Genomic DNA, 24,972 nt, shown 5'->3' on the forward strand with positions numbered 1-24,972 from the left:
GGCATGTCTGTGAACACAGAGACCTACGTGCTCCCTACAAGAGAGCTGGCTCAGCAGATAAGAGCATTTGTTGCTCTTGCAGAGGGCCTGGGTTTGATTCCTAGCATTCACATGGCAGCTCATAAGTAAAAATAAAAAAGAACACTCAGGGATATTTCAAAACATTTGCTTCCAACCCCCTTAAAGCATTAGGCTTCTCTCCTCTTTGGGGCCCTTCAAGGCTCCTGCATTTAACACCCTTAAGAAGAGGCAACCCATGCAGAGGTCGTACACACCTCTGATCCAATGAGTTGGAGTCCAGCCCCGTCTACAAACTGAGTTCCAGGACAGTCAGTGCTATTACACAGAGAAACCCTGTCTTGAAAAACCAAGAGGCACCCCTTACATCTGTATTCCGGGGAATTTTTTAGCTCTTAGTCTCAATAATTTGTCAAAGTTACTATTGAGTTTTTTGTTTTTTGTTTTTTTTCTTTTTTCTTTTCTGGTTACTGTACTGGCGTCAGCTGTCTGTTGAGTGGGTCTCAGCTTTGATCTAAATCTCAGCTCCCAGTTTTCCTTTTACGTCAATTCTCTGATGGCAGTTTTCTTGCTGCAAGGACAGCATGACTACTTCAATGTTGTTTCACAGCTGATGGCTCCGCTCACCCACATAGTACAAATAAACATGCGTTTGCAAACTTTGGTTATTTCTTTAAGATAATTCACTGGACATGGAATTTATGGTTCAAAGAATGCAAACATTTTTTATATCACTCACTGCTGTGACAAAATACCCACCAAAAAGCATCTTCAGGGAAAAATAGGTTGTTTTGTCTCATACTTTGAAGGCACAGTCCTTCAAATTATGGTGGGGGAGGCACAGTGACAGGAGCTGAGACAACTGGTCACATATGTCCACAGTTAGTTAGGAAGGAGAGACAAGTGAACATGGCAGCTCACCTTTCCCTCTTTATTCAGTTAAAGACTCTAACCTTCCAGAAGCTGTCACCTACATTCAGTCTGCTTTATGGGGGGTCTTCCCTGTACAGGTAAGCCTGTCCGAAACATCCTCAGAAATATACCCAGGAATGTGTTTCTCTCTGGTTAATCTAAGTCCTGCTAACTTTCTAAGATTAATCATTACAATTTTCAGTGTTTTTATTTGTGTTTAATTGTTTAGACAGGATCTCCCTATGTAGACCAGGTTAGGCCAGCCTAAATTCACCATCCTTTGGCTTCTGCCTCCAAGTGCTAAGATTAAAGACAAGCACTCCCCCAAGCCTCCCCAGTGGTTGGTTTGTTTTTAAGACACGGTCTTGCTATATATCCTAGACTGGCCTGGAACTCACTGTGCAGCCCTCAAATTTGTGATCCTCTTGTCTTAGCCTCCTGTCAAGCTTATATTGCCACGTGGTGCCAAAAGATGTATGATTTGACATTGTTAGTACTTAAGCATAATTATTTTTATAAATATATAAACCTAGAATGGTTTTAAAATATCAGCCACCCAAGCTGGAGAGATGGCTCGGCTATTATGAGTACTGGCTGAGGATACTGGTTCAGTTCTCAGCATCCTCATTAAGCAACTCACAACTGCCAAGGACTCCAGTTCCAGAGGAGACAGTGCCATCAGCAGGCACTGTACTGGCATGCATATAACTCACAGAGACACACATACACAGTTAAAAATAATGAAAATAAATCTTTATTTTTTTAAAACAGCAAAATAGTCCAGCATGGTGGTGCATATCCGTTATCTTAGTGCTTAGGAGCTTCAAACAGAAGGGATCTGAGTTTGACCACACTGAGGTATAGGAGTGAGACTCTGTCCCAAAACACACAAAAATCACCTGCCTAATAAGACAGACTCTCTCCCCCTCCCTCTCCCTCTCCCTCTCTTTCTCCCCTCTCCCCATACCAGATGTATTCCATTACTTTCTAAATGATCAATTTTATTTTTAGGACTTTGAACTGAATCCAGGACTAGACAAGGCTTGGTTTACACTGAGCCATACTCCCAGCTCATTTTACTCATTATTGTCTAAAAAAAGAATATTTCATGCTATAATGGTCCATGTTTGCAATGTGGTTATGACAGGCTGTTTTTTTTAATTTGCAGTTTTCAGAAGCGAATTGCTGATTGCCGGCTCTGGCCAGTGGAGATCACAAGAGTGCCTTTGGTCACTGTACCAAAAGGGAAACCAGGCAAACTTGAGAAGGTAAACATGTGTATCCCCAAAATAAAACTGGTGCGGAGACTTCTTCCCATGGCTTTCAGCAGCTGGGAAACTGAGACAAGGATCATTTGCATTCCAGTGCTGGACAGCAGCCTCAGCCTCCAGTTCATTTTTAAAATTAGAAGTGACCAATCAAATGAAGTCTGTTATTCTTTGTCTGATTTTACGTGGCTGTTTTTCCTAATGCAACCAATTTGTGATTCTTTGCCTTGGATTTTCTTGGTGTGTGCATTGAAAGCCTCATGTTCCATGAAAACCTGGATGGTTGGCAACTGAAGTTCCCTGTTGCTCACAAATATTTGTTCAAGCCTTATTTTCAGATACTTGTTTCCCCTTACCCTTGTTATATTCTTACCATGTGTACCATAAGAAATCGTCATTTTTTAATCTAAGTCAAAAAGTGTAATAACAATTCAATCTGGTAAACATAATGTTTTAGGCTGCTTGTTAATGTGTTAGGATTCATAGAAAAACCACGATTCTGGGAAGACATAATTTTGTGAGCATGTTCTCTACCATCTTTCCTGTGTATGTGTCATCTTTACTCCTTATGTATAAAGTTTGTGACGGTAGGGTTCATACTGTTTTATAGCCTGCACTGAAGTTAGCATGACACACAGTTCATAGCAGGCCTCTAACAAGAATCTAAGTTATTTGATTTGGTTTTGTATAAGAAGAATGTTACCACCATAATGAACAAAAGGAAGCCTATGTACTACTGACAGGGATGGAAAGTAGTCCATCCACAGTGGAAATCAGTGTGGAGGTTCCCTGAAACTAAAACTAGATCTAACATCTGGCACAGCTGTTTCACTTCTGAGTATTTGCCCAAATGACTCCTGGTCACCACGTCACAGAGACACCGGCACATCCATGTTTATTGTCTCTTTGCTCACAGTAGCAGTTAGGAAACCAACCCAGGAACTCACCCACAGAGAAATGGCTTTAAAAATGTGTTTAAATACATAATGGAATTTTTTTCAGCCATAAAGAATAAAGTAATGCCTGCTGGCAGATGGTGGCACACTCCTTTAATCCCAGCACTTAGGAGGCAGAGGCAGGCAGATTTCTATGAGTTTGAGGCCAGCCTGGTCTACAAAGTGAGTTCTAGGACAGCCAAGCTATTACACAGAGAAACACTGTCTCAAAACAAACAAACAAACAAGCAAGCAAAAAAGTACAGTAATATTTGCAGGAAAACAGATGCAATCATATTATATCAATTAAATCAGCCTCAGAAAGGCAAATACATATTTCCTGTCATTTAGAGTTCCTGAATTTAATACAGATACATACAGTTACATCTGTACATATGACGTGAAAGTAGAAGCAACACCACTGAGGGGAACAAAAGGAACTAAGGGGAAGAAGGGGAGCGGTGTGTGGAGGAGTGCTCACTGTACATTAATACCTGACTAAACATGTCCTTATGTAACACAGTATCATGTACAATGAATGTGCACAATGAAAAATGTTTTGTCTTGAGACAGGGTCTCTCTATATAACCCTGCCTGTCCTGGAACTCACTCTGTAGACCAGGCTGTCTTGAACTCACAGAAATCAGATTTCTCTGCCTCCCGAGTGTTTGGATTAAAGGCATGTGTCACCATGCCTAACTCTGAGAATCATTTAAAATGCTGCTTATGTTATGTGATATACATGCATATATGAGTGTTTGTGTGTGTGTGAGTACACATGTAACTGTGAGTACGTGTGTGTGTGCGCACACAGTGGTAAGTGGAGGCCAGAGGTTGACACTGGAGTGGTTTACCTTGATGGAATTCTACCTTATATGCTGCAGCCAAGTCTCTCATTTTGAGCCCAGAACTCACCACTTGGGATATTCTAGCTAGCTGGCTTGCTCTGGAATCTCCTGTCCCCACCTACCTAGTGTTGGATTCAGGGTAGTTGCTCTCTGTGATCAGTGTTTACAGATGCGCTGGGATGCAAAGTTCTGTCCTCACACTTATGGGACAAGCAATGTACCCACTGAACCATCTCCGGAAAAGTTTTATATAAGGAAACCCTACTCTATCTAAAAACAAACAAACAAAAAACCAAAACCAGTTATGTTCCCATGTAACCATTTCCCTCTTTTATTCCAATATCTATTGGTTAGCATCCCTTAGATTTCAAAGCCACAAAAATGTTATGAAGGAAGCAATGGGTTTTTTAAATCTAGCATCTAATTATTACTATAGTAGACAAAATTTAAGAGGTTATCTTTAAGCTTGGAATTAAATGGTTTTTTTTTCTAAAATTTGACTTTTTTCCCCTTAGCAGATTTTATGGAAAGCTATCAAATCATTAAAAATTATATTAAACTATGTATTCTAGCAGGCTCTTTATCTTTAGAGTGGGAGTTGGATCCGATTTCCCTTAAATTCTGTTACTTTCTTTTTTTCAAAATTTGACTTTTCTCCTAAGAAGCAACTTGTTGAAATTGACTTTTTGGTTGGATATTTGTAATATCCATTAAGTTGACTGTATGTTGATTCAACTACTGCCTTGTCATTAACACTGCTAATATACATTATCTTAGTAGTTGTTAAACCCATTTTGGAAATGAAACCAGGTCCCAAAGTGTCTATGTGACTGAACCAAGATGCACAGCTGGTTACTCAGCAGAGCTTGTTCCTAGACCAGCCTTTGAACTTCCGAGTCTCAACCAGACACTCTCTGCCCAAAGCTCTAATGACTGCTCATATTCCTTCAGGCCGATGATGAAAATCAACTTTCGTTTCATGGCGTGGCGTACGTCAACATGGTCCCACTCCTGTATCCAGGGGTGAAGAGGATAAGAGGGGCTTTTCATGTTTACCCCTACCTGGACAGTACAGTCTTTGAAAAGGTAAGAAGACATTGCACAAAGAGTATCATCTTAATGCTTCCTCCATATATGTGTTTTCTTATACCTTTGTAGTTGACATCTAGAAGCAATCAGTATATGGCATTCACCACTGCATTCTGTAAAGATAGTTCCTCTGCTTAAGGCTGAGAGAAGCCTTTGTCTTTGGGGATAAACAGCCTTGTTTATAAGCCATTTTGGTGCTGTGTCAATTTAGCTACTCCAGTTGGGATCTACAACCTGCAAGCACTGGTTATTAACTGTGTTTGTAATAGTAGACATAGTTTCTTGTCTGTAGCTCAGGCTGTTCTTGAAACTGAAACCTTCCTGCCTCTGTCTTCCAGTTGATGGGATTATAGGAGACCCAAAGAGACATTTGATCTTTTTTTTTTTTTTTTTGTAGTTTTATATTCCCCTCCCAAATGTTTTTGAGTGTGGATTTTTGTCTTTCAAGGCAGAGTCTTATTGTGTATCCCTGGCTGGCCTAGAATTCACTCAGTGAACCAGGCTTGCCTGGAACTTGCTTTGTAAACCAGGCTGGCCTCAGAGATTGACCTGCCTCTGCCTCCCAAGTGCTGGAATTAAAAGTGTGCACCACCATGTTAGGCCTGAACATGGACTTTTTATCAGAGGGTAGAGGCACTTGCAGGCAGGCCTGACAACCTGAGTTTGATCCCTACATCCCATAAAGTGTCAGGGAGTCACATTATCCTAAGAGTTATCTGCTGACCTCCATAACATATAACATATAACATATGTGCACATATGCATATAGACAAATACAATTAATAAAATGTAAGTTATTTGTTTGTCTTTTAATTATATTTTTATTAGTTAAAGTTGTCTTTAAATTTAAATATACTTGGTCATAGTCTTCCCCTCTCCCAAGTCCTTCCAGATCTCCCTGACCCTACCCACCAAACTTTAAGGTTTTTTTTTTCTCAAAAAAAAAAACCCAATAAAACAACAAAATCCCCCAAACCAAAAAAAAACCCACCAAGACAAGACAAAAAAACAAAACAAAAAACAAAAAAACACAAAACCAAACTGTAACCAAATAAAAGCACACAAAAAAAAGAAACAATGGAGTCCATTCTTTGTAGGCCAACTACTGAATATGAGGAGTGGGTGATAGTGGAGAAGACTGATTTTTCCCTCTCCCAGTAGGTATAAATGACAGTTCAGTTTTATTTATTTATTTCAGTTTATTACCTTTTTGGCTAGGTTTTCATTCATTGATTTACTCATTCAGTCCTTTTATAAAATATAATAAGATGAAACAAAAACTATCACTGGGCATTGGTGGCACACACCTTTAATCCCAGCTCTTGGGAGGCAGAGACAGGCAGATCTCTGTGAGTTCGAGGCCAGCCTGGTCTACAGAGTGAGTGCCAGGACAGGCTCCAAAACAATACAGAGAAACCCTGTCTCAAAAAAAAAAAAAGAAAAGAAAAGAAAAGAAACAAAAACTGTCATGTCAAAGTTGAACAGAACAAACTAACAGAAGGAAAAGAGCCCAAGAGAAGGCACAAGAATCAGAGACCCACTCACATATGAACTAGAAGCTATAATACATATGCAGAGGACCTGGTGTGCCTGCTGCTTCAGTCTCTGTGAGTTCATATGAACTCTGCTCAGTTGATATAGAGAGAGGGCATTGTTTTCTTGGTGGCCTCCTTTCCCTCTAGCTCTTATATTCTTTCTGCCTCCTCTTCTACTGGGTTGCCTGAGCTCTGAGGGGAAAGATTTCTGTGTAATATCTGGCTGTGGGTTCCTGTATTTGTTCCCCCTTGCTGCAGGAGGAATCTTCTCTGATGATGGCTGAGCAAGGCATTGATCCATGAGTGTATCAGAATGTCATTAGAAGTACTTTTTCACTATTTTTTTGGTTTTTTTTTTTTGTTTTTCTGTTTTTAGACTAATATTATTTGGTCCTACTCTAGTCTCTGATTCTTGTCACCCGAGCAGCATCAGGTATGGATTTCATCTTAGGGAGTGGGCCTTATGTCCAGTCAGTATTGGTTAGTTACTCTCATATGCTTTCTGCCACCATTGCCCAGCATATCTTGGAGGCTTTACACCATTGTAGATCAATGGGTTTGTGTCTGGCAATAAAATGTAATTTTTTGAGACAGGGTTTCTCTGTATAGCCCCAGCAAATTTAAATTATGTTTAGTGATCACCAGGTCCTTTGCATATGTGTTATGGCTGTTAGCTTGGGGTTTTGTGGGAATGGTGAATCTTTGACTGTTTTGCCTGCTCGTGGGACTCTTTTCCTCCTGTTGGGTTGCTTTGTTCAGCCTTGATATTTTGCCTTGTCTTATCATATCTTGCTTTGTCCTGCTTGATTGTTGTGTCTGGGAGGCCTGCTCTTTTCTGAAGGGGAAATTGAGAGGAAGTGGGTCTGGGAGAGAGATGAAATGTTGGGAGGAGTGGAGGGAGAGGAAACCTTGTTAGGGGTGTATTGTATGAAGAAAAACACCTGTTATTATTATTATTATTTATTATTTACATAATAAATTTTTATTATTAAAGTTTTAGGGGTTATTTTCCCCTAGAAAACATGGCAAAAAATCAACTGCAGTTTGAATCATGCAAAGGTTTTATTGTGAACTTTAAACTTGCCTTATTCTTCCAGTTATAATTGGTAAGTGAATAGTAATTAGACAAATATTGTCTCTTGTATATAAATGAATTATTTTACTTGAAGTAATTCAGAATTATGTGTCAAAGATGAAAATCTTTCTGATGACAAGAATTATGACATCAAAACCAAGTACAGCTGGGATGTCTCCTCCTAGCACTTTAAGTAACAGGGAGGCAGCTAATTGTCAGTGGTGATATTTTGTGTTCTACAAGTGAAGAATGCACTGAGGTTCTTCAGGTCTCTAATCTGGATGCTGAAATGATCTGGAGAAAATGACCCCCTTGAGTGGCCCCATTTACCTATGGAGAAAATGACCTCTTTGGGTGGTCCCATTTACCTATGGAGAAAATTACCCCCTTGGGTGGTCCCATTTACCTATGTTTTTGTTCTTTTTCTTCTTTTCAGACCAAATGTTTGTTCAGCTTATTCAGGGACACTGGACACCATCTGGCTCACAATAATAAAGCAGGAGGTCTTAACTCCCCACTGTCCAAACCTGTTTCCAAGAATTTGAAAGAAGAAAAACAACCAGTGAAAGACAAGGAGATAGATGGACGGATTCGGCCTGGGGATTTGGTAGGCTCTTGAAACCATATGTAGATGCTTGCATTCATTTCCCACTTGGTGAGCTGTATTGGTGTATTTTTAATGTACCTACTATGATAAAGGCCATGAGAGAATCCAAGTTTCATGTTTCTTTTTGTTTCAGCAAGCACCTAGCATAAAATCCCAGAGCTCAGATACTCCTTTGGAAGGCGAAGCCCCTCTAAGCCACAATCTAGAAGGACAGGTAACTATGCTCAACATTTTAGAAATGGAATTTAGTTTCACCAGACCTTCACTGAGCAAGACAGCTTTAGTGAAAAATGCTGGAGATGGGACCTGAGTCACCTTGAGTATTTGCTTGTGACTAGCCAATGACCTTGGGCAAGTTTGTTCACTGAGACCTTAAAGTAAGTTGGTACCAGGTTGTAGCTAAGGTCCTTTCCAGAATTAAATGTTTATCTTTCATTAAGTCTGCATTAAGCACCATAACGGATGCAAAGATGTGTCACTGGCAACATTTGCCCACCTACCCTCAAGACACCCTGCTCTGTGCAGACTGCTGCCTTTCTAACTCTAACCCAGAACTTAGGCTGCCATAACAGAAGCACTAGTGGGAGTTCTTGCCAGTCTCAGAGGAGATGGCAGTTAGGATGGAGTAGTCCCAGGGAAATTTTCACAGAAAAGGTGAACCAAAAACAGGAAAAGACAGCCATTGCCCAGTGAAAATAGAGAGAGAGGTATTCCACGGTCAGAGAGCAGCTTAAGTCAAAACACAGAGAAAAATTATATGAATCAATTCAGGGTAGGATACAGAGGTATGGAAAATGGTCCCAGAGCAATAGTTCTCAAATGGTGGGTCACGACCCCCAATGACCATCAGAAAACATAGATATTTTCATTACAATTCATAACAGTAACAAATTACAGTTATGAAGTAACAACAAAAATAAATTTTACGGTTGGGGGTGGGTCACTACAACATGAGGAACTGCATTAAAGGGTCTCAACATTAGTAGAGTTGAGAACTACTATAGAGAGGAGTGACAGGTAGGGAAAGACAGCCTGGAGAACCTAAAAGGCTTGCTGTGGTGCTTAGGTTTCATTCTGCGGGAGACTCTTGAACTCCATCTCGCCCCCTTTCTGAGCTGGGCATTGGATACAAGATCCCATGAGTGCTCAGTAAACCCTCTTCATTCCCTATGCCAAAGGTTTTGACTCACAGAAATTTTGATTCTGTTGAATTAGAAATTGTGTTGCAAGCCAGACTATTACTACTACTACTTCCTTCTTCCTTCTTTTTTCTTCCTTCTTCCTTATTTTATTTTTTTTTTCTGGTGTTTCAAGACAGGGTTTCTCTGTGTAGGCCTGGCTGTCCTGGAGCTCACTCTATAAAGTAGTCTGGACTCAAACCCTCAGATAGCCACTTGCCTCTACCTCCCAAGTGCTGGGACTTCTTGTCTGGGTCTCAGACAGAAGGTGGGGAGGGACTGTGGCTCTCTCTTATACCTCATTTGTACACTGATGCCAGTTTGATTTCGGGAAGTGGTTGAAGGAAAGGAAGTCAGTGGCCTGCAGAAGCAGTGTGTTGAGAAGTTTGTGGGGACAGGGAGATTGATGAAGAAAAGTCAAAGACAACTGAGGTTTCAGGTGTTACTTTGTGGAAGGTTGACATCGTTAAGAGAAATCTCCAAAAGAAGCATCAATACGACAGAGAGTTATATTTAGGATGCTGGTAAAAATAAGTCTGGGTAGACATGTTCAGCAGTCAGAGTTGGTAAGTAAGAGTTGGATGGTAAGAAGACTGTGTGTGAAGATACAAAGATTTGAAAACAAAACTTCTACATGAGAAGGCTGCTGGAGGAAAAAGCGACATGCATGTAAAATAGTTCCAAGACAAATATGAATGAGTTTGCCAGGCATGGTAGTCCATGTCTTTAATACCAGCACTGGAAAGGCAAGAGGATCTCTGTGAATTCTAGATCCTGGTCCACACAGACAGTGACAGGCCAACCAGAGCTACAAAGGGAAATCTTGTCTCAAAAAAGAAAAATAAGTAAAAAAAAATGTAAAAATAGAGCTGGAGAGATGGCTCAGAGGTTAAGAACACTGGCCACTCTTCCATAGGTCCTGAGTTCAATTCCCAGCAACCACATGGTGGCTCACAATTATCTATAATGAGATCTGGTGCCTTCTTCTGATGGGTGCACAAGCACCCATGCAGGTAAAACATTGTATACATAATAAATAAATAAACTTTTTTTAAAGTAAGTTCAACAGAATCCACTGAAGTGGAAATCTCCAAGGCTAGACATGGAAACACTCTTCCATGAGCTAACTAACCCCTATTGCTATATTCCTTTCAAATTATTATCCCATGTAAAAATATTTGAATCATAGAAATCACACTTTACATGCAGTTTATGCACATATTTTCCCTCTGGTAAGTAGTACCTGATATTATTTAAAATGTTTCATTATTGTCTTTTTACAAGATTACCAAATAACCAAAAACAAAAAAAAATGTCTTTGCAGCAATATTTAGAAGCGGGGACATACATTGTCTTGGAGATCCAACTGGACAAAGCCTTGGTTCCAAAGCGAATGCCAGAGGAACTGGCCAGAAGGTGTGGGACACTTACTCCATTTGGCACAGTTTAGAAATGAAGAAGAGTCACTGGGTTTGTCCCAACAAATGTATTTCCCGTGTCCTAAGCAGAGGACCTGAATTTAGTTCCCAGCACCATATCAGGCATCTCACAGTCACTTGTATCTACAGCTGTAAGAGATCCAATACCTTCTTTGGGCTCTACAGGCACTTGCATTTGTTGGTTTTTGTTGTTATTTTTGTTTTGGTTTGGTTTGATTGTTTGTTTTCTGTCCATAAGGAGTACAATCAAGTCACTGCCTTGTGGGCTTTCTCTTCTTTTCTTTTTCTTCCTTTCTTCCTTTTTTTTTTTTTTTTTTTTTTTTTGGTGGGCTTCCTTCTGGTTTGTTCTGTCTTATTTTAAGACTGAGTTTCATGTATCCTTGGGCAGCCTTGGACATGTGATCCTCCTGTCTCCACTTCCTCAATTACAGTTGTGTGTCACCAAACCTGGTTTTATGTTGTGTTAGTGATCAAACTTAGGGCTTTTGGCATACTAGGCAAACATTATACCAATTTTGCTATGTCCCCAGCCCCTTTCTTCCCTTTTAGTGTACCTATCTAGAAATAGAAGTTCTCCTCTGGGGACTGTATTCACTACAGCCCATAAATTGTGGAATATTGTCCTCTTGTTTTCATTAGATTGTGTAGGTATGTACCTGTATGTTTGTGCTGTATACTCCTGTATGCACACATATGTATAGGTATATTCATCCATGTGCTCATTTGTGCTGTGTATGTGTGTGTGTGTGCATGTATGGGTTTGCACTGAATACTCATGTATGCACACATGTATGCACTTATTCATGTGTTCATGTGTGCTGGATGTGTGTGTGTGTGTGTGCATATATGGGTTTGCACTGAATACTCATGTGTGCACACATGTGTATTTGTATATGTCCATGTTATATTGTAGAGGTGTATATGTGTGTGTTTGTGCTGTATACTTCTGTGTGTCTATGTGCACTCACTTGTGTATGTGTGTGTGGCAGCCAGAGGGCAGTATCAGCTGTCCTTCTCAACCATGCTTACCTTACCTTTAAACTTTATGGCCTAGGTGTTCTGCCCTTGCTTCTTCAGTCCAACCAAACTAATATCTTTTCTATTCCTCACATGTGAGGCTCATTTTTTTTTTGGTTGTTGTTTGTTTTGTTTTTGAGACAGGATCTCATTATGTAGCCCTGGCTATCCTGAACTCACTAAGTAAACCAGTCTGGGCTTGAACTCACAGTGCTGAGTTCTGGGATTAAAGACATTCACCAAGCATGAAGCTCAGGTTTGCAGCAAGCTCTTCACACTGGCTGCTTTTATGCCTGAAATTTCCTTGTCATGAATATCACAAGACTTTCCCTCGGGCCTTTGCCGGGAAAGCATCATCTCAATGAGGCCTTTGCTGGTAAAGTGTGCTCTCCTGTTCCACCAGCCTGGGCCCCAACAAAGTTCTGCCTCCCAGCAGCATCTCCCATGGCACACATTTCTACTGTATTTATCTCAGTGGTCTTCTTTTCCTACCAGAAAGCAGGCTCCATGAGAGCAAGGATCTTTGTGTTGTTTAGCTCCATCTCCATGCCTAGAAAGGCATTGATGGACATAGAAACTCACCATATTTTGAATGAATTGATAAGATCATCTTTGGAGCAGAAACTAGGAGGTTGACAGCAAAGCAAAAAGGAGATGCTTTGCTACACAGTATTCCATGTCTTTAAATTTTCAGTTATATAGATATATTGCCTATTAAGATAAATAGAATTAAAATTAGTAATCATTAACAGTCCTGTACAATTATTTAAATCATATTAAAGAAAAGTTCCACAATTGAAGATCTCAAGGCAGTACAATATGGTTTGACAGGAATCTGAAACTAGAAAGGGCCAGAGCTCAGGCATATTCTGATTTGTCCTTTGTAGGTTCCATCTTCTGTTTTATTGTATTTGTTTTTGTTGGCTCAAGAAGCCCACACTGGCCTCAAACTTGCTATGTCACTAAGCTAACTTTAAACCCCAGGTCCTCCTGCTTCCATGTGCCAAATGCTAGCATCACAGGCGTACATCCCCAAACCCAGCTCTATAAAGGGAAGGTAGGCATTTTGGCATGTGTTGCTTTATAGTGAAATGCTATAGAGAGACGGAGCTGGAGACACCACTTGGTGACTAAGAGCACTGGCTGCTCTTTCAGAGGACCTGAGTTTGCTTCCCAGTATCCACACAGTGGCTCATAACTGCTCTTAATTCCAGTTCTAGGAGAGCCAGTGTCCTCCTCTGGCCTCTTTAGATACTAGGCAAGCACACAATGCATATTTATAATTGCAGGCACAACACTCATGCACATAGAATAAAAACAAGTAAACCTTTATGCATTTATTTATTTTGGTTTTTTGAGGCAGGGTTTCCTCTGTGTAGCCCTGGCTGTCCTGGAACTCACTGTAGACCAGGCTGGCCTTGAACTCACAGAGATCCCATTGCCTCTGTTTCCCATGTGGGATTAAAGGAGTATGCTTCAACAGCCAGGCTCAAAACAAATATATATAACTATACATATTTGATATCATTATTTATTATTTATTAAATTACAATTTAATAATGTAGTTGTATACATTAGTATTAAGAACACACTTTTCAGGGCTGGGAAGATGGCTTAGCAGTTAGGAACACTGGCTGTTCTTCCAGAGGTCCTGACTTCAATTTCCAGGAACACATGGTGGCTCACAGCCATCTATAGTGGAACCTGATTCTTTCTTCTGGCATAAAGGTGTACATGCAGATAGAACTCATATACATGAAATAACTAAATAAAAAAAAGAACATACTAGGGCAGTGGTGGTGCAAGCCTTTAACCCCAGCACTTGGGAGGCAGAGGCAGGTGGATCTCTGTGAGTTTGAGGCCAGCCTGGTCTACATAGCAAGTTCCAGGACAGGCTCTAGAGCAATACAGAGAAACCCTGTCTCAAAAAAGTCCATGCCTTTCATTCTAGGTGGAAAGGAAACTTTTAACTTTCCAAATCTGTGTCCTTTCAGAAACACCAACAGATATGATACCCATTATTTCCCAACACTTAGTCCAGAGGCTGTTTAACAATACTTTAAAAAAAATGTGAGGCTAATGCCAGAAGCACAGTCTTCTATACTGTTCAAGGGTTCAGATCTAGGGTTTTATATGAGAGAGCAGAACAATGCTCAAGTGTAGCAGCGAGGCCAATTTCAGATCTCCTTTATACAGACTCTGGGGAAATAAGAAAGAACACAGGCCTGCAGATAATAAAGATTTTGTTGTTTTGTTGCTTTTTGCTGATACAGGGTCAAGGAAATGATACCTCCAAGGCCACCTCTCACCCGACGGACAGGAGGAGCTCAGAAGGCAGGTGTTAATGCCAGGACCATGCTGAGGTGTCTGAAGGCAGCATGAGCTCTTCAATGGCTTCTATGAGGAGGGGGAAGCCTCTTTGGTATCTCACAGACTTTCATTCAGTTCCATTTGTGATCCATGAATTGCATACAGTGTGTAATCTGGCTCAGTGGAAAAGGATAGTTTATAGAGCCGATGTGGTAATTTCTAACCCATGATCTGGGTATCTTTGAGGCCTGTTTACTAACCATTCATTTTTCCCCCAGGCAGTGAGTGACTACCACACACAGATCAAGAGCATTTCCAGAGCCATTCTGGATGAATACCACCGGATGTTTGGAAAGCAAGTGGCCAAGGTGGGAAGTGATGTGGACAGTGAGACGTTGGAGGAACAGAAGTGCCAACTCAATTATGAGCTCAATTGCTCCGGAAAGTACTTTGCTTTCAAAGAACAGCTCAAGGTGAGATGTGCATTTCTCTCATGGTTTGACAGTCTGCGGAGCCCCTTCTGTACACGTGTTCTGTAGTCTTTGCTCTGATTCTTCTTGCTTGAGCTCTCTGGGAGAGATGTGAGAAAATGATCCATGTCTAAAGTCTTGGGATGGTGCAGTGTTTACTCCAAATGAGAACTTGTAAGACCTAACCTTCACTTGAGGCTATCAGACTTCACCCTCCACCAGCTAGCAGACAATATGTTCTTGACACTAATTCTCCTTATCTTTAAGTCTCCTTGTGTGCAGAATTAAGAATTGAGAGCTGGTGATGCACACCTGTAATCTCAGCTGAATCCCAGGTGAATCGGGAGTTCAAGGCCAGCCTTGGCTACGTAACAAGTTTGAGGCCAGTCTGGGCTATGATGAGGCCTTGTCCAAACAAACAAACAAAAACCTAAAAGCTTTTTTAAAAACCTAAAAGTCTATTAAAATAGTACATTAAATAATAATGACTAGTATTCATTTTTAAATCATTTTTTTTTAGTTTTGGAGATGGGTTATATTTTGAGCAACAAGAGAAAATAATATTATCACAAGGGGTTATTATTGGTATTAATATAATGAAGGTATTTAATATATAATCTGACTTAGAGAGAGAGAAAAAAAACAGTAGCTGTATATTGTTCCCCTCACTGTCTGCAATGTGTATGTTCTGAGATCCCCATTAGGTGCTCAGAACTGTGGGTAAGGGGCTGAGGAGATAGGTCAGCAGTTAAGAACACTGGTTTCTCTTCCAGAGGACCCATATTTGGTTCCCAGCACCCACATGGAGGCTCATAGCCATCTGTAATTCCAGTCTCAGGGAATCTGATATCCTCTTCTGGCCTCTGTGGGCACCAGGCACACATGCAGGCTGAACACCCATACACATAAAAATATAAGTAAGTAGATATTTTAAGACTCCCATCACTCAGGAGGCAGAGGAAGGCAGATCTCTGTGAGTTCGAGGCCAGGCTGGTCTACAGAGCAAGTTCCAGGACAGGTTCAAAAAAACCACAGAGAAACCCTGTCTCGAAAAACAAAACAGAACAAAAACTGTGGATAATACTGAAACTTGTATATTTTTCCTACACATATGATCCTATGGGTTTTTTTCACTAAAGGAAACACTGATAGATTCTCTGGTGTATCCACACTGCTGGCATCACTCGCCACTGCTGCTTTGGTGGCTTTATGAAGTTCATAAGAGCTGTTGAACATTGGTGCTATGGTACAACATGTCTACTGAGTGCTTAGGATGTGGGTACCCACTACTGTATGGAATGCTGGGTAGGGGCTGCTTCAGATCCAAGAAGCTGGATATAGTGTGAGACTTCTGCATCTACCCAGGACAGTGCTCAATTTAAAGTTTGTTTCTGGAATTTTCCACTTGTTTTCAAACTGGAATTGAGCATGGATACCTGAAACTGTGGGTAAGGAAAGACTGCTGTCATTTATGTAACCTTGGCTGCCTCGAATTATGGCTCCCTCCTGTCTTTGCCACCCCCAAGTTGGCTTTACAGACCTGTGCCACCACAGACAGCTTTCTGTAGCATTTCAAACTTCTGCTTCTGTCTACTCTGTTCAGCTTCTCAACTACCATCTAAAGTATAGTGGCAATACTGAAACTATGTATTCACTTAGCAAAGGAGGAAGCTAAGGCACCAAATAGAACATAGGAGGTTGTACAATGACCATCTTTAATTCCATTCTCAAGCCATTCAGACCTGAGTTTCCCCTTCTCCCCTATACCACATAGCTGCTGAGAAAGCCACAACTCTCAAAGCTACTCCAAAGTTTGTTTCCATCTCCAGGACCCGCTTCACATGGTATGTACTGCCTTACCCCTATTAGTGGTGTTGCAGAATCAAGAAAAGCCTTTTGGGCTGCAGAGATGGCTCAGTGGTTAACTGCACTGGCTGTTCTTCCAGAGGTCCTGAGTTCAATTCCCAGCAAACACATAGTGGCTCACAACCATTTGTAATGAGATCTTGTGCCCTCTTCTAGATTCTTTTAAAAAAGAAAAGACTTTCTTACCACCCAGGCACTTGGGAGATAGAGGCCAGAGATGTGAGTTGAGCAGCACTATGGGCTACATAGTGTGTTCTGGGCCAGCCTGGGCTACATAGTAAGACTCTGTCTTTAAATAAATAAATCCATTGAGGACATGTTGACTGGGGAGCTGTTAGTTAACAGGGTAGAAAGTGACTGTCACTGGATGCTCTGTGGCCTGGTGTCAGAAGCCCCAGATATCTGGGCATCAGTACACTGCTGAACTGTGACATCAGAAGGGAATGTTTGTGTCTTGCAGCATGCGGTGGTAAAGATTGTGAGAGAGAAATACTTGAAGACAACAGCATTTGAAAGCCAAGAGGAACTGCAGACATTTATCAGTGAGCTTTATGTGTTCTTGGTAGATCAAATGCATGTGGCCCTAAACCAGGTAGGTGTTTACAGCTCAGAGCCCACTCCTCTTGGAAAACAGCTGGGCTTCTTTTGAAAAACACCCCCCTTCTTGGCTTATTTTCTTTCCTTATTCAGCAAATGCTGATGAAATAGGATGTTCTGTACAAGGTACTGATCAAACATTTGGAGGAAAAGGGACATGCTCTTTCACTTTCCCAGAAAAACTGGTTCTCTGGCCTTCAAAAATGTTATATGGGACTGGAGAGATAACTCAGTAGTTAAGAATACCAGGTGCTGTTCCGGAGGACACAAGTTTGAGTCCCAGCACCCACATGGTAGTTCACAACTGTCACTATAAATCCCCTGTACCTAAACCCTCAGCTAGCCTCAGACACAGACATACAGGTGCCAAAATAAGCATGCACATAAATAAAAGTTTTTTTTTTCATGTGGCAGAATTCTTAAAGCCATGGAAAATGTAAAACAAAACAATTATATTGTTAATGTATACAAGTCTTAATTTTTTTCAGGATAATGAAAGGCAGGAAAAACTATGTTTATCTTAAAAGTTAGGTTTAAAATGCTATGTGAAGATGACAATAGCAATTAAAAATGCCTTTAAATTTTTTAATTACATTTTTATTTAATTTGTATGTGTATTGCCATGTCCCACATGTTGAGGTCCCACCTGCCACCATGTGAGTCCAGGAACCGAATTCAGATCGTCAGGATTAGCAGCAGCCATACATTTTAGTGACTGGTGATCTTTCTCCCACTCCTCTGTTTGTGCCTATCTTTGTATAGCTTGCTTCTTGCCTGCTTGTATGTAACTCTGCATATAGTTAGTTGTTACTCAATGTGAACGGTGACAAAAATCAAATCTTATTGTATGTTGGAGAGTCAGTCTCTGGCCAGCTGTGCCACTTCACAGCCTCTGTCCTGGTTTCTCTTTCTTCACTGCTTGTCTTTCCTTTCACATGCTTCAGTCTTCTTGGAATAGGTAAGACAGGAAAATCCAGTAGTATAGGGTTAAAAGAACAGTCCTGCTTAGACACAGACAAGGGTGATATGTGCGTAGGATTTGTTTGGAAAATTCTTGACAGTTGACATAAGATTGGATTTGTTGTTGCCTTCTGTCCCCAGGAAACCTTTGTCTAGGAGAGGAGACAAGTATGAGACACAAATGCTGTAAGCTCTCTGACAGAGGCATAGCTCTACAGAGCAAAACTGGGCTCTGTGTGATTCAGGGACCTTTCAGGGAAGGCTTCATGAAAGAGCTGTGGCTTAAACTGGGCTTTCAGAGCTGCAGACATCTCCAGGTGGCTCCAGAGCATTGAGCCAACAGGTCCATCGCAGGGCTTAGGATACAAAGAAACATCAGAGTTCAGGAGCAGAGAGCGAAGTTGGAGAAGCAGGATTTGAAGCTGGGTTCCCATTCCTGATGAGGGTTTTGGGTTATAGAGAGGAAGGCCTTGATTGCCACACAAAGAAAATTTGCAAGGTCAGAGGAATGGCTCAGTAACAGTTAAGAGCACTGGATGCTCTTCCAGAGGACTGGGGTTCAATTCCCAACACCCACATGGTGGCTCACAACCACTTGTCATTCCAGTTCTTAAGGATCTGATGCCCTCTTCTGGCTTTCACAGGCTCCATGCATGCACCTGTTATACAGACATTAGCAGCCAAAACTCCCATACACATAAAATAATTTTTAATTTGAAAATTTTCCTATTTCCAATTAACAGGAACAGTGAATTGAATTACTCATACTGGGATATAGTTTGATTAGGTTAATATTATACAGAAAAGTACTCTCCTAGCAGTTCAGAGACTAGATTCATGGTGACTTTGGTAATATTGTCAAGGATTCTTTTTTTCTGAAACTCACTCAGTGGACCAAGTCTTGATCTCCTGAGTCTGTCTCCTGAGTGCTGGGTTTAAAGACATGAACCACTACTGTCCAGCAAGGACTTTTCTGTTTCTCTGGTATTTCAAGATGGTGTGTGTGTGTGTGTGTGTGTGTGTGTGTGTGTGTGTGTGTGTGTGTGTGTGTGTGTGAAAGGAGTCCTTGCTGTCATGGAACTCACTCTCTAGACCAGGCTGACTTCAAACTCACAGAGATCTACCTGCCTCTGCCTCCCAAGTGTTGCAATTAAAGGTGTGCACCACCATTGCCTGGCTCTGAAGTATTCTTTAAGATTCATTTATTTTATGTGTATTCTTGCTTTGCCTGCACGAATGTATAGGCACTATGTGCATGCAGTGCCCAGGCAGGCTAAAAGAGCATAACTGAGCTGCAACCAAGTGGATACTGAGAAGTGAACCCAGATCCTCTGCAAGAACAGCCAGTGGGAGTGCTTTTAACCTCTGAGCCATCTCTCCAGCCCTGAGTCAAATGTTTTTTGTGTTCGTGTATTTGTTTGTTTTTGAGACAGAGTTTCTCTGTATTGTTTTGGAGCCTGTCCTGGAACTTGCTCTGTAGACCAGGCTGGCCTCGAACTCACAGAGATCTGCCTGCCTCTGCCTCCCGAGTGCTGGGATTAAAGGTGTGTGCCACCAATACCTGGCCTGAGTCAAATGTTTTTAAGTTTAAGGCTCAATAACTTAGCTGTTAGCGGTCAAGGAACACAAGGCATAAGTAGATCTGGGGGTGCAGATGACACTGGATCTAGTCTTGACCATTAGACCCAGTGGATCTTTGCTTCAGAGAGAGCAATCTGAGCTAGACATGAAGTTTGAGGAGTCACGTAGCCAGAGACAAGACTGCCTGAAATGAAAGACAGGGAACTCTGGCATAGTCTCCTAGGAAATGCCAGGAAGCATGGATGAGTGGAAGGTGTGACAATAGTGGCTGTTAAGTAAACAGAAGAGTGTGAAGTTGCTGGAGCCAAGGAGAAAGAATTAAAAAGAAACAGATCTCCATTTTCCAATACCTAGGAACTTAAGAAAAACAACCCTGGGGAATTTTCAATGGATTTGGTGATAAGGAAGTTATTGGTAAACTTTACAAGGGAAATTCACTTACACTGGGAAAATTAAAACTAAAATTAATTGAGGAGTAAATATGTTGGTAGGAAATAATTTGCATTCAAGAAGTTGGACCATGAGGGACAAAGGAAAATAGAATCTAGAAATTATGAGGCTGCCCTCTTCAAGGCAAGTGTGTATGCAGTTTTGGTATATAACGTGAGCAAAGGAGCAAAGTCCAGCACCCAAGCTGAGTGAGGCTGGAGGGTAGCCATGAGATGGAGGCTTCATAGAGAGTTTTAGACTTACCTAGGCTACACTGTGAATTTCAGACTATCATGGGCTATCATATGAGAACATGTCTCAAAGAAAAGCAAGTAAATGGAGGGAAATGCTGTTAGGAAGTCTCTGGTATATACCTGTGAAAGATCTAAGGTTTGAAGCAGAAGGGTTAGACGTGAAAAGGAGAAAGCCCTGGATGACCTTCTCTGAGACCAAAAGGACAGAGCCACAGATGGAGACAGCTTAGCTTGGGAGTTGAGATTTTAGGCTGGAGATATAGCTCAGTGGTAGAGCATTTGCTTGGCATGTGTAAGGTCACAGGTTCACTCTCCAATACCTTAAAGAAATTGAGGATTGCTTATCTAATGACTTCTCTTTTCCTTTCTTCCTTTTGAGAATGTTTTGCATAATCCAGGCTAGTCCTGAACTTTCTATATAGCCAAGGATGACCTTGAACTAATGGTTCTGTCCTCACCTCTCAAGTGAAATAGCCCCTTAGTGAAATGATGAGACCTGACCTGGTAACTACGAGCATGAAATACCAGTTACTCAGGAGGCTGCGGCAGGAGAATTGAAGGTTAAAAACCTGCATGGTCTCCAGAGTGCATTCAAGACAAGTGTAGTCCTTCACTCATACATGAGTGCACATGCATGTGCATGCACACACATACACACTTCAGTCTCACTTATATGCTATGACTGGATCTCACATCCAGTTTGTTCTCATAAGCCTTTCCACATATAATTGTTTTGTTTGGTTTGTTTACCATCTCAATGACAAGTCCATGCCTGATGACACCCAAGGCACTGCCTCAACGATCCACACCAGCAGTGAACAACTTCGACTCTTCGCGTTTGAGGCAGAAGTCAATGAGAACTATGAAATGGCAGCAGTGTATTATGAAGAGGTAGCTAACATCTCAGTGATGATTGTTGTGAATCTATGTAAAATTGTAATTTTCTACTAACAGCAAACCTGACCAGTGAAAGGATAGACACAGATCAGTAGGACAGTGTAAGGAGTAAGATTTTTCCTCCCACCGCTGGTCTAGCCCCGCCGCTGCGCCAGCCCCAATTAACACACTGAGGCTCTGTATTTGATATAATGCTGTTGGCCAGGTACTAGTTTCTTATAAGCTAACTCTGTCTTAAGTATTAACCCATTTTTGTTGATCTATGTGTTTCCATGTGCTTTCATCTTACCGGAGAGCTGGCTGGTGTCCTGCTCTCTCCAACTCTCCATCTTGATTTCTCCTTACTACTTTCTCTTTCCTCCTTGTCTCCTAGTCCCTCCTATCTTTCTTTCCTATTGGCCAACAGTGCTTTATTCACTAACCAGTATGAGAAACATATATACAGAATGACATCTCCCATCATCTCCTCTTTTCTGTCTAAATAAAAAGAAGGATTTTAACCTTAACATAGCAAAATATATCACATAACAGTTATCGAATAAGAATCACAGTTAACAATATTTAGTCCATTAACATTTAGCAAGATTTGAAGAAAATATTCCATCATCTATCCTATCTTTGTGTGTCTAAAGTCTATGTAACTTATTTTTTTATCCTAACTAAGGAAAACTATAACCATAACTATTTGTCTTCAACCCCCTCAAAGGCCACAGAAGGATAATATATAAACTCTAGAAATGACAGAGATAACTCACTGCCTGGTCAGTCACCTGAAGTTCTTCTGTAATCTTCCATCTTCAGCCCATAGGCCATAGTGTGTCTGACAGACGCTTCAGCAAAGCAGGAATCTTTAAACTGTCTTCTTGTATTGGCAGTTTGTCAGTCATTTTTCTCTGCATCCTGCAGACTGTCTGGCAGACTCTTCCATGAAGCAGTGTCTGTAGCAATGTCCATCTTGAATCAGCAGTCACTTTCCTGTGGGTTCTGCATGAATTGTTTCAATAAATAACTAGAACAGTTGGCGATCCACATTCAAAATAAATGAACCTTGACCTGATTCTTTGCAAAAAATCAATGATAAATGGATACTTACTCTAAATGTAAAACATGTACCATTCAAAATAAAACATAGGAAGAAATCCTTGATCGGATCTTATGTAGAGAGTTCCTTGACAGGAGACCAAAGGACAGACAGAAGGTCATAGAGAAAAGTAGTGTCTGTCATCTCAACACTAGAAAGTAGAGGCAGGAGGACTGCTATAAATTGGAAGCCAGGTTGGGCTATGCAACAAGTTCCAGGCTAGCCAGGGCTACAAAAGTACAGATTAGGAAAAATAGAACATATATTTTTCAAACAACTTGTATCCAGAATTTAAGATTCCAATTGCAGCCAGGAGTAGTGGCACTCCTCTAATCCCAGGACTTGGGAAGAGGCAGATGAATCTCTGTGAGTTCAAGGCCAGCCTAGTCTATAGAGTGAGTTCCAGGACAGCCAGAGATATATAGTGAGATCCTATTTCTAAAAAAACAAAAACAGACTCAAAATGCAGCATTTTTGTAAAAGTGGTGTCTGTTTTAATTATTTTGGGTATACTTAAGAATGGAATTGTCAACTATATAGTGATTCACTTAAGAATGGAATTGCCAGCTATATAGTGATCCTATGTTTAATATTTAAAAATTTTCCACTGGGATTTTGACAGTGTTTGCCCTTCATCTGTAGATTGCTCTTGACAGCATCTTAACACCAAATCTCCCCATCCTAACCTGAACTTAGGGCATTCTTCTATTTACTTGTGTTTTCTTTCTATCCTTTAAGTAGTATTTATAGTTTTTATTTACATGAGGCATCCTTTTCCTTGGATTTATAGATGATTGTGTATATTTTCCACTTTAATATTATGACAATAATTATTAGTTGATGCAGCATAAAGTGAGTCCTTAATTCCTAAGGTATTGGTTAAGTGTAGGAATAAATCTCTTGAGGACTCACATTTTAAGTCATGTCAATACTTTTTGACTATATACTCAAAGCTAGAACAGTACTTGTGCTGGGCACCTGGGTTCTGTGTAAGCAAAAGAAAAGTGATGGTTTTGACTTTCATAATATATGGTATTTCAGTGGTATATGTACAAAAAGTAGGGCTTAGTGTCACAATAACCCTGTCCCTCCCTATACTTTGTGTATCTAGAGGTTGGTCCGTGAGCCTCAGAACCTGGATCACTGGCTGGATTATGGTGCCTTCTGCCTCCTCACGAAAGACATCACCAAAGCACAGGAGTGTTTCAGGAAAGCCCTTTCCCTGAATGAGAATCACATTCACAGGTAGAGGAGAAACTGGGATCAATGAGTAGGAGCAGATAAGCTGCAACATGAAATTGCAGAAGTTAAAGTGACATAGAACCAAATTGCTAACCAGGCTAGTGGGTTTCTCCTCAGTTTGTTGCTGTGTGGCGTCCTGGCTGTCTTAATGGAGAACTATGAGCAAGCAGAGATTTTCTTTGAGGATGCTACATGCTTGGAACCTACCAATGTTATTGCGTGGACTTTACTCGGTACACTGTAGCCCTTTGATGTGAATGTGGGCTTTCCTCCATCACAAGATTCTCATTTTCCCTATTTACCCTAGCGGCTGAAGATGTGGGGTCTGTTTGTTTTGGGGGGAGGGAAGGGAGAAGTTTGAGATGAGGTTTCTCTGTGTAGTCCTGGATGTCCTAGAACTCACTCTGTAGATCAGGCTGGCCTTGAACTTTCAGAAATCTGCCTGCCTTCCTATTCCTGGCATTAGAGGCCTATACCACCGCCATCCAGCTAAGATGTGGTTTTTAAACTCTAGTAAAAACAAATATGACAGACAGAAATGAAATGGGTCCATTCTTCACCTGTGATGGTGGGAGCTTAGCCCTTTATCTCAGCTTCTTTATTTCCTCAGGGTTGTTCTATGAAATTCAGAATAATGATATTCGAATGGAAATGGCATTTCATGAGGCCTTCAAACAGCTTCAGGCACGAACCCTCCAAACAAAGCTAAAGAGTGCTGGCACCATAGAGAATGTTGATGATGGAGTGAAAATAGAGCACAGTTTTGGCCCCTGGGGAGCCATACATGATTCTGCCTCAGCACTCAAATCAGAAGGCCTGACAGGTGGGAGCTGAGTGTGGGGATGGGAAGTGGCCATTGGAAACTTGCTGGCCTAAGAATAAGACCTGGTACAAAGTAGGTACCAAGTCAGTGTGCAATATCAGGAAAGATGCCAGGCTTATTAATAACTCATCATCTGGGAACTGGTCAGAAATATGTTGATGCTCGTTTTCATATAATACAGGGTTTACTCTCTTTATCAGTACCCTTTAAAAACTGATACTGTTCTGAATATTTTAAAATGTTTTTCTTTCTGCCCTTTTCTCCCAATCATGTAGTTCTTTTATTTATTTATTTATTTATTTATTTATTTATTTATTTATTTATTTATTTTGGTTTTTCAAGACAGGGATTCTCTGTGTGGCTTTGGAGCCTGTCCTGGAACTTGCTCTGTAGACCAGGGTGGCCTCGAACTCACAGAGATCCACCTGCCTCTGCCTCCCAAGTGCTGGGATTAAAGGTGTGTGCCACCAACTCCCAGTTCATGTAATTCTTAAATGTATTTATTTCCTCATTTCTTTTCCCCTATTCGCTATTCCTGTAT

General features: G+C 41.0%; 1 protein-coding gene across 6 annotated transcripts in view; it reads left to right on the top strand.

The window, feature by feature from the left end:
- Cfap70 (cilia and flagella associated protein 70) overlaps window positions 1-24,972 on the top strand; it is a 64,004-nt gene that overhangs the window by 22,003 nt on the left and 17,029 nt on the right. For 4 of the 6 annotated variants that reach the window (XM_051174488.1, XM_051174489.1, XM_051174491.1 and 1 more), the window contains 12 exons: window positions 2,099-2,198; window positions 4,933-5,067; window positions 8,117-8,287; window positions 8,421-8,501; window positions 10,790-10,881; window positions 14,195-14,259; window positions 14,514-14,704; window positions 17,028-17,159; window positions 21,154-21,279; window positions 23,478-23,611; window positions 23,726-23,841; window positions 24,219-24,431. In XM_051174488.1, the coding sequence (XP_051030445.1) occupies window positions 2,099-2,198; window positions 4,933-5,067; window positions 8,117-8,287; window positions 8,421-8,501; window positions 10,790-10,881; window positions 14,195-14,259; window positions 14,514-14,704; window positions 17,028-17,159; window positions 21,154-21,279; window positions 23,478-23,611; window positions 23,726-23,841; window positions 24,219-24,431 (1,556 nt within the window). The remainder of the gene's footprint in view (window positions 1-2,098; window positions 2,199-4,932; window positions 5,068-8,116; window positions 8,288-8,420; window positions 8,502-10,789; window positions 10,882-14,194; window positions 14,260-14,513; window positions 14,705-17,027; window positions 17,160-21,153; window positions 21,280-23,477; window positions 23,612-23,725; window positions 23,842-24,218; window positions 24,432-24,972) is intronic. The other 2 variants (XM_051174493.1, XM_051174490.1) reach the window with 2 other exon arrangements.

This window comes from Phodopus roborovskii, unplaced genomic scaffold, assembly GCF_943737965.1.
Source record: "Phodopus roborovskii unplaced genomic scaffold, PHOROB, whole genome shotgun sequence".
Taxonomy (NCBI): domain Eukaryota; kingdom Metazoa; phylum Chordata; class Mammalia; order Rodentia; family Cricetidae; genus Phodopus; species Phodopus roborovskii.